The sequence below is a fragment of the Miscanthus floridulus genome, chromosome 2 (genome assembly GCF_019320115.1).
Source record: "Miscanthus floridulus cultivar M001 chromosome 2, ASM1932011v1, whole genome shotgun sequence".
NCBI lineage: Eukaryota > Viridiplantae > Streptophyta > Magnoliopsida > Poales > Poaceae > Miscanthus > Miscanthus floridulus.
Window position 1 is genome coordinate 52,230,201 of NC_089581.1, and position 9,836 is coordinate 52,240,036.

The following is a 9,836-nucleotide window of genomic DNA, read 5'->3' on the forward strand; positions in this document are numbered from 1 at the left end:
CTTGTCCTTGGATCAAACCGAGTTAAATATCCTTCGCAAGTAATCTAGATTAAACTAAATTAGAAAAATGATCCTCACTTCACATGGTTTCACCCAACCTATCTATAATTTGAGCTCACTTTTTGTGCTAATTGTTGACAAAGGGGGAGAGAAATTCACAAAGATAGTAAGATAGGAGGAGCAAACAAATGAAAACAAATGAAATGACATTGTAAGGATCAATAAAAAATGCACATAAGTAGGGGGAGCAAGCTCATAAACTTGTATGTTGTATTTGAATGTGCATTTCATATATTTGCTTGCATGGCACAAGTTTTAAATTCCAATATCCATGCTTGTGTGGTGTATGCTAGTTATATGCTTGAATGGTAAAATAAAAAACTAGCATGCATAGGCTAAAGTAACTAGACTTATGTTCATCGTATGAAAACTAGACCCTTGCTTGTAATGTTGATCTCATGGGGTATTATAGTTTTTATGTATGTGTAATTACTAATGGTGCTAAGGATGGTATATTGGTGCACTCCGATTGGTATCACGCTTCAAAGGTCCATCTCTTATACCTTAGCATCATTTGGTAGAAATTGTCTCCTATATTTCCTATCTAAGCATATGTGCAAGATATAATTCAAACTCTTAGCACATATGTAGGGGGAGCAATTACTACCATTTGGATTTCATGAAACTTATCCATATTCTTTTACACATGGCAAATATGCTTGGGCAAGCAACATGGATTCAATTAAATTTCAATTCATATCTTTATGTAAGGGTTGTCATCAATTACCAAAAAGGGGGAGATTGAAAGCTCTAGTTTGGTTTTGGTTAATTGATGAAACCCTAAGTGCTAACCTAGTTTATCAAAGTGATTATGAGATAGGTAGCACTACTCCAAGTGATGAAGCAATGACGAAGATCATGATGATGGTGATGATCAAATGCTTGAACTTGGAAAAGAAGAAAGAGAAAAACAAAAGGCTCAAGGCTAAAGGTATAAATAGTAGGAGCCATTTTGTTTTAGTGATCAAGACACTTAGCGAGTGTGATCACATTTAGGATCGATAGCCATACTATTAAGAGGGGTGAAACTCATATCGAAATGCGGTTATCAAAGTGCCATTAGATGCTCTAACTCATTGCATATACATTTAGGATCTAGTGGAGTGCTAACACCCTTGAAAATGCTTGTGAAAATATGCTAACACACATGCACAAAGGTGATACACATTGTGTTTAGCACTTGAGAGCAAGGGTAAGAAACTTCACCGACGGAGTGTCCTCCTGTAGAGTGCAGACAGTCCGATGGTGCCATCGACGCCCTAGATAGAAAAGATAGAGCTTCACAGAGTGCATCGAACACTAGCATCTATTAGACCAGAGCATCCAGTCAGTGGAAGCGTAAAGACGCTGGCGTCGGTCTTTAACTGGACGCTGGGTCACTTAGTGACCGGACACTAGAGGGGTGCGTCTGGTCCTGTTGACGTGGTGGCATATAGAGGAGACATTGAGTGACCGAACGTTGGGTGAGTCCAGTCGAGCATGATTTCTCGCTTCTGGATGCTTACTGGAAATGACCGGACACTGAGGTCCAACGTCCGATCACTTCATAGCAGCGCGTCCGGTCATCACTTGACCATTGGGATCGGGCGCTCAGTATTTGAAGAGAGGGGACATATGGCATGCATTGCATGATCGGACGCTGGGGTTCTGCGTTCGGTCGATATGACCGAAGCGTCCAGTCACCCTGTATTGTGCCTAGTGAAGGGGTACAACGGTTCTATTTCATAGGGGCTTCTATTTAAGCCCCATGGCTGGCTCAAGCTCACTCTCTTGGCCATTTGCATTGACATAACAACCTTGTGAGCTTAGCGAAAGTCCTCCCACTCATCTCCATCATTGATCCATCATTGTTGTGAGATTGGAAGAGAATCCAAGTGCATTGCTTGAGTGATTGCATCTAGAGACACTTGGTATTTATGTTTTGTTGCGGGATTCACTTGTTTCTCTTGGTGGTTGCCGCCACCTAGACGGCTTGGAGCAGCGAGGATCGTTGAGCGAAGGTTGGTGATTGTCTCTGGCTTTGATCATGGTGATTGTAAGGGGTCTTGTGCCTTCCCCGGCGGAGAGCCAAAAGTAACTCTAGTGGATTGCTCATGTCATTGAGTTACATCACTTGTGGGTAGGTTCTTATGGTGTCCAATTGTGTGGACGAGGTTCGTGCAACACCTCTTAGCCACCGAACCACCAAGTGTTGATCGATACAACAGGGACTAGCGTGCCGGCAAGCACATGAACCTCGGGAGAAAAAATGGTTGTCTCTTGCCTTTTGGTATTCTCCCGGTGATTGATTTAGTATTCATCTTGTGATTGGTTCACTCCTCTACTCGACGATATAATCACCCTACTCACTCATTTATATTCTTGCAAACTAGTTGTAGCAAGCTCTTTAGTGTAACTAGAATTGAGAGCTTGCTTTGTAGCTTAAGTTCATCTAGTAGAGCTCTTTAGAGTAGTGTAAGTGCTCTTAGTGAGTAGTGAAATAGCAAATTGTGTGCTTAGTGATCATAGCAACTAGAATTGTTGGATAGGTGGCTTGCAACCCTTGTAGTGCTAGAGCAAGTTTGCATTTTGCTATTTGTTATACTAATCAAATTGCTCTAGTTGATTTGTAGATTTTTAAATAGGCTATTCACCCCCTCCTCTTCGGCGTCACGGTCTCCTACAAAGAGGGTTAGAAGTGATAATGATAGTGAGTTCAAGAACACTAGAATTGATGAGTTATGTGAGGAGTTTAGAATTAGACATCAACTCTCGGCCAAGTATACTCCATAATCAAATGACCTTGTTGAGAGAAAGAATAGAACACTCATTGATATGGCAAGGTCTATGCTTAGTGAGTACAATGTGAGTCAATCCTTTTGGGCCAAAGCTATCAACACGGCTTGCTATTGTAGCAACCGCGTGTATTGTCACCCATTGAAAGAGAAGACACCCTATGAGCCCTTGAATGGTAGAACGCCCAACATTGCATATTTTTTGGTCTTTGATTGCAAATGCTATATCTTGAAGAAAAGCACTAGATTAGGCAAGTTTGACAAGAAATGTGATGAATGGTTCTTACTTAGATACTCCACTACTAGCAAAGCATATAGAGTTTGGAATTTGGAAAGTGGTACTCTTGAAGAAGTGCATGATGTTGAATTTGATGAAAGCAAGGGTTCCCAATATGAGAATGAGAACTTGAAAGATGTTAGAGGTATTCAACTTTCAAATGCCATGAAGAACATGGATGTTTGTGAATTAAGGCCTAGACAAGTGAATGATGATGAAGATGATCAAGTGCAAGTGCTCTCTAACTCAAATATACAAGTTGATACTAATCAAGCAAGTACAAGTGGTTCTCATGGCAATGAACAAGATCAAGTGGCTAGTACATCATCTCAACCTAATGATCAAGCAAGTGCAAGCAATCAAGTTCTAATACTCCAACCAACTAATATTGCAGGAGATCATCCATTGGACACTATAATTGGAGATATTTCTAGACGTGTACAAACAAGATCAAGATTAACATCATTTTATGAGCATTTCTCATTTGTGTCATCCATTGAACCAAAGAAGATAGAATAAGCATTGAAGGATGTTGATTGGATGAATGTTATGCATAAAGAATTGAATAATTTCACAAGAAATCAAATATGAGAGTTAGTGGAAAGACCAAAGAACCACAATGTGATTGGAACCAAATGGGTCTATAGAAACAAGCAAGATCAAGATGGGATAGTAGTAAGGAACAAAGCAAGATTGGTAGCTCAAGGATACACTCAAGTTGAAGGTCTTGACTTTGGAGAAACATATGCCCCGGTTGCTAGATTAGAAGCAATTAGACTCTTACTAGCCTATGCTTGTGCCCACAACATAAAGCTCTATCAAATGGATGTTAAGAGTGCATTTCTAAATGGCTACATCAATAAAAAAGTATATGTTGAGCAACCTCCCGGTTTTAAAGATGACAAAAAACCTGACTATGTGTACAAGTTGAAGAATGCATTGTATGGCTTGAAGCAAGCACCTAGAGCATGGTATGAGAGATTAAGGGACTTACTACTCTCAAAGGGATTCATGATGGGTATGGTTAACACCACTCTCTTTACCAAGAAGATTGACAAAGACTTATTTGTGTTGTAAATCTATGTTGATGACATCATATTTGGATCAACCAATCAAGACTTTTGTGAAGAGTTTGGGAAGATGATGGCTAATGAGTTTGAGATGTCCATGATTGGAGAGTTAATTTACTTCCTTGGTCTTCAAATCAAGCAATTGAAGAATGGTACATTTGTGAGTCAAGGCAAGTACATCAAAGACATGCTCAAAAAGTTTGGCATGAGTGATAGCAAAATCATTAGCATACCAATGGGAACAAATGGTAATTTGGATAGTGATGCAAGTGGCAACATGGTGGATCAAAAGTTGTATCGGTCTATGATTGGAAGCCTACTCTATATGACCGCATCAAGGTCGGATGTAATGTTTAGTGTATGCATATGTGCAAGATTTCAAGCCTCACCAAGAGAAAGTCATTTGAAGGCTACAAAGAGAATATTTAGATACTTGAAGTATACATAAAATATTGGTTTGTGGTATCCCAAAGGAGCAAAATTTGAGCTAGTTAGTTATTCCGACTCGGATTATACAGGATGCAAAGTTGAAAGGAAGAGCACCTCGGGCACATGTCAATTATTGGGAAGATCACTTGTTTCATGGTCATTAAAGAAGCAAAATAGTGTTGCATTATCAACCGCCGAAGCTGAATACATATTCATCAGTAGTTGTTGTGTATAAATATTTTAAATGAAGGCTACCTTGAATGACTTTGGAATCAAGTTTAAGAAAGTACCATTGCTATGTGATAATGAGAGTGCAATCAAGCTAACCAACAATCCGGTTCAACATGCAAGAATAAAGCACATTGATGTTCACCACCATTTCATAAGAGATCACTAACAAAAAGGGGACATTTGCATTGAGAGTGTGGGCACCGAAGATCAACTTGCTAATATATTCAACAAGCCATTGGATGAGAAAAGGTTTTGCAAGCTAAGGAATGAGTTGAACATATGGAATTTCTCAAATATGTGTTGATGCACCCCCACTTATATGACATGCCTCTCATTCGAGCAATCCAAGGTAAAAGTTGATTGGCATGGTATACATCCTTTGCTAAGGACTTATTTAGTGCATCTAGTCATTCCTCATATGTTATAGGCTCATTCATGAAAATCAAATAAATTTAATGCGTGTATGGTACCACTATTGTTTCTATGCTTGACTTGATCTAGTGGTAGCATATGACATGTTTGCGGGCTTGTGAACCTAGTGTTTAATCTAAAAAATAAGCTATAATTGTTTAACTCAACATGGTACAAGACAACCCTTGAAATAAGGTGTGAAGAAGCTTGTCCTTGCATCAAACCGAGTTAAATATTTTTAGCAAGTGTTCTAGATTGGACCAAATATGGGAAAATGATTCTCACCCCATTGATTGACATTGATAATCTTAACCTATCTAAAATTTAAATCTTTATGGTCATTGATGACAAAGGGGGAGAGAAACAAAGATATAAGTGATAGGGGAAGAAGTAATCACTAAGGGGGAAAATTTTGATATAGGGGGAGAGATATGATAAAGTAAGTGGATCAATTAAAATTTGAGCACACAAGTAGGGAAGAAAGCTCATAAACTTGATTGGTGCATTTGAAAGTGCATTTCATATCTTGATTGGTGCATTTGAAAGTGCATTTCATATGTTTGCTTGCATGGCATAAGTTCTAAATTTCAATATCCATGCTTGTGTGGTGTACGCTAGTTGTAGTTTGAATGATGAAATGAAAAACTAACATGCATAGGTTGAGTAACTAGACCTATGTTTATTTATATTATGAAAACTAGACCCTTGCTTCTAATGTTGATCTCACGGGGTATTCTAGTTTTTATGTGTATGTCTAGTTACTAATGGTGCTAAGGGTGGTATATTGGTGCACTCCGATTGGTATCACGCTTCAAAGATCCATCTCTTATACCTTAGCATCATTTGGTAGACATTGAGTCCTACATTTCCTATCCAAACATATATGCAAGCTTCAATTCAAACTCTTAGCACATATATAGGGGGAGCAACTGATACCAATTAGGGTTCATGAAACTTGTCCATATCCTTTTACACATGATAAATATGTTTGGGTAAGCAACATGGATTCAAATGAATTTTAATTCATATATTTGTGAAAGGGTTGTCATCAATTACAAAAAAATTGAGAGATTGAAAGCTCTAGTTTGATTTTGGTGAATTGATGAAACCCTAAGTGCTAACCTAGTTTATCAAAGTGATCATGAGATAGGTATCACTATTACAAGTGGTGGAGCAATAATGAAGATCATGATGATGCTGAGTCTTCTTCAGTAGTATGGCTCCGTTCGCTTCGCTGAAAAAACAAACCGAAACACTGTTCTGGCTGATTTGTTGTGAGAGAAAAATACTGTTCTGGCTGAAAAAACAAACTGAAAAAGACGGATTATAAGATAAGCGAACATGGCCTATGTTTCTGGTATGTACCCGGTCGTGAATTTATGACGGCTTCTGGTCAGTTTATTATTAAATATGTATTTCCAGCTGGCAGCTGGTAAACTCGTATGCCCTTCTGGTAAACTCGTATGCTTCTGGCATGTCCTTTTTTATTCTAAATTCAGAAAATGAGTACAAGGATATATTTCATACGTTTTGTAGCATATATACGTCTGAAATAACCCGGTTTGAATATGGGTCAACTTGGACAGGGCTTTGCCCCTGAAAATAAACTCACATATACGGTGCTGATGAATCAATATGAGCATATATGATATAAAGATTTATATGAAGTGGATATAACACTGTTAAGTCATCCTTATAGATGAAAAATGCATTCATTCATACCAATATACAATAAGCGTACTATATGGGGAAACACATATACGATTGCAATAAAAGGGCAGCAACAATGCACCAGTTAGTCTGTGATGAGCAACGAGGAGAATTCAGACAACACATCAACAGTGGAGTCATAGCAATCCCATAAACAATTGACACGGCGATTTATATGGAAAACCAAAAAAACTTGGGACCAGCCGATCCAATCCAAACTTTCACCCTTCTCCACTTCGTGTCAAGTAGAGTACATATGGTGAGACCAGGCATCTGACAGGAGGCCTGGAGCTGTCTTTTTCTCGAATGAGGCCTGGAGTTGTCTTTGGCTAATAATATGCGCTCAGCAGAACCAAGAGGGTATTTGGGTTTAATTCACATCTTTCTGTACTGGTCAGAAATGCAGATGCTCGGAGACGACCTCTTCTCTGGCCTGCTGGAAGGTGAGAAGGGATTTCGATGGAGCTAGAGGAGAAGTGGAGAGCCCTGATCGAAACGTTGGCAGTCAGCAGTGCCCTGGTTCCAACACTGGGGCGTTGGAGACCTGGAGCTGCTTGTTTTATGAAACACTGAACGTGGGGATGATAGAATAGTAGAAGTATGCTTTATTGCCTAGAATCCATTGTTTTTGGAGGTGATTGTCACGGTCTAACTAGATCGGACAGATTCAGAGGAGCAGAGAGGAGTTCAGGGAGATAGCAAGAACAAGAGTTAGATCAGAGATAGAAACAGGGTTCAGAGTTTCAGTATTCATTTCATAGTCTGAAACAATACACCCCCTTCGGCTTATATCCTGCCCGCGGCCACAGCAACGGCAAATGCCAGCTAAGCAACAGAAGGGCCCACGGCCAACTAACCGACATTAAGCGCTAACAGAATTACAACGGGTCCACCCGTTAGCCACCTACTACTCCTCCTTTAGCTCTCCGATGCCTGTTGTCGGACGCCCAATAGTGACCTGGGCCTTACCCTTCCTCTGTATCCTGACAGTGATCTGGCTCTCTCTGAGAAGCATGGGCATTGCTACCACCGCTTCCTGGTTTTTTTTTCGCGACCGGAGAATATAGCCTGTTTTTCATTAAGACGAAGATACCACCCCTTCCTAGTGGGTCGAATTCTCTCAAGTATAGTCTGTATAGATGTCACAAATGTACCCGTCAGGCCGTCAGCTGCTGAAATCTCTCTCAGTTAACATCTGAACTTTAAAGAAACGGTTTTCTTCAGGCAACGTTTCTCATTAAGTGTGTGTGTGTGTGTGTTTGAACGCAATTCATTAAGTGTGTGTTACTAGATCTACAACATACTTGGATTAAAAAACTTCCTCCATTAACGTTTGCAAGTTACAAAGAAAAAAAATCCTATAAGGAGCTCTCCTATATAAGTACCCTCTGTCTCACCTTGATCCTCCACAGCAAAGAAAAGATTTGCAAGACAACACCATGCATGCCTCACGCACTCGTATGATGCTTCCCGTCGTCCTCTCATTGTGCGCCGTGGCTCTCCTGCTCTCGCCGGTGTCAGCCGACCGGGAATCGCTAGGCGCAGCCGTCGGCGGCGGCGACAGCTGGCCTGTGGAATCACCAGCGGAGGCGCCGACAGGCGTGGCGGCGACACTGAAATGGACAGAAGACGACGTCGCAGACGGCATTGGGGTGCCACTTCCACCGGGGAGGCAGGCGTTGAGGCCTCGCCGCCACACTTCCGCGCTCAGCCCTGACGCGAGGCGGGGCCTCGACCATGAGGCTCGCTGCGGCCCGCGCGTGTCGGTGGGGCGGGGCGTCTCCCAGTGGCCAGGGTGGAAGCCACGCTGCCGTGGCGGCGCCACGCATGACGGTGACGCCAGCGCGCCGGCCGTGCACCGGCTGCCGCCGCTGTTCGACGAGCGGTAGCAGCAGACAGACACGCACGATTCTGACGTCAGCATGCTATGTACGCCCTCGCGCGTTTGAATTTGAATACAACAAGGAAGGTGTCATTCATAAACAGTTCAAATTTGTTCGCGAATTGGCGACTGATAATGTTTATCCAGCAACGATTTTCTCTAGTTTTGGGTGAGAATCGCAACCGTTTCTTGGTTCCAAACGGCCCCTGAAAATGTTTGTACTCGTCTTCCATGGAAGTATCGCATGCCTGCCAACACATTTAAATAAGAGGACCAAGAAAATATCTGCTAGTATTCACAAAATGAAAAGAAAATATCTGCTAGCTTCTCCCGTGGCCGTTCTCCATGTCAACTAGGAGCAGTGCAGTACTATACTGCGGTTCGGTTTTGCCGTTAGCTACCGGTTTCGCCCCACAGACGATAAAGATACAGCTCAATCAAGATTCATGCTGCAGAGAGAGAGGGAAAAGGAAATCAATGGCTTATTAGATAGCCCGTGCGGCACGTGGGCTGGCGGGCCTGCCTTTTCCCCCGGGCCGATGGCGATCTGAAGCAGAAACGCCCAGCGCCATTGATTCGGTCCCCCCGTGCCCTGACTCCTGAGGCTGAAGCTGCAAGGAACCTCACGTCATCACCTCACGATGTCCCCACCAACCTTGGCACGTACGCGCGCAGCACCGTCATGAATTTCAGTGATCCCGTATTCTCGTAGCGGACTAGCAGCCACCCCAGCCGTATTCCCGGGCCGGGACCCTGCGCGTCGGCGTCGCCGTACGTCTCGCGCGCGATCGCTTGACGGCTAGACGCCACGCAAAATCTCCGCCAGCTCACAGTGGTTTCGTACGTGCATGCTGCGGCCTCGATCGGCGAATCAAAGGCGAGCAGCAGAGCACCCTCGATCTCTATGCGATCCACGCAGAAAAGGGCTGGAGAGGCCAGCCGGCGTCGCGTTACGTATCCTGGCCTCCCTGGCCAGAGACGACGTGCCGGTT

General features: G+C 42.5%; 1 protein-coding gene across 1 annotated transcript; it reads left to right on the forward strand.

Moving 5' to 3' along the window:
- Nucleotides 1–8,398: 8,398 nt before the first annotated feature.
- Nucleotides 8,399–8,872, forward strand: LOC136538786 (uncharacterized). Its single transcript, XM_066530743.1, has one exon. The coding sequence runs from the start codon at nt 8,402–8,404 to the stop codon at nt 8,849–8,851; it is 450 nt and encodes a 149-aa protein (XP_066386840.1). The 5' UTR covers nt 8,399–8,401; the 3' UTR covers nt 8,852–8,872.
- Nucleotides 8,873–9,836: the final 964 nt, after the last annotated feature.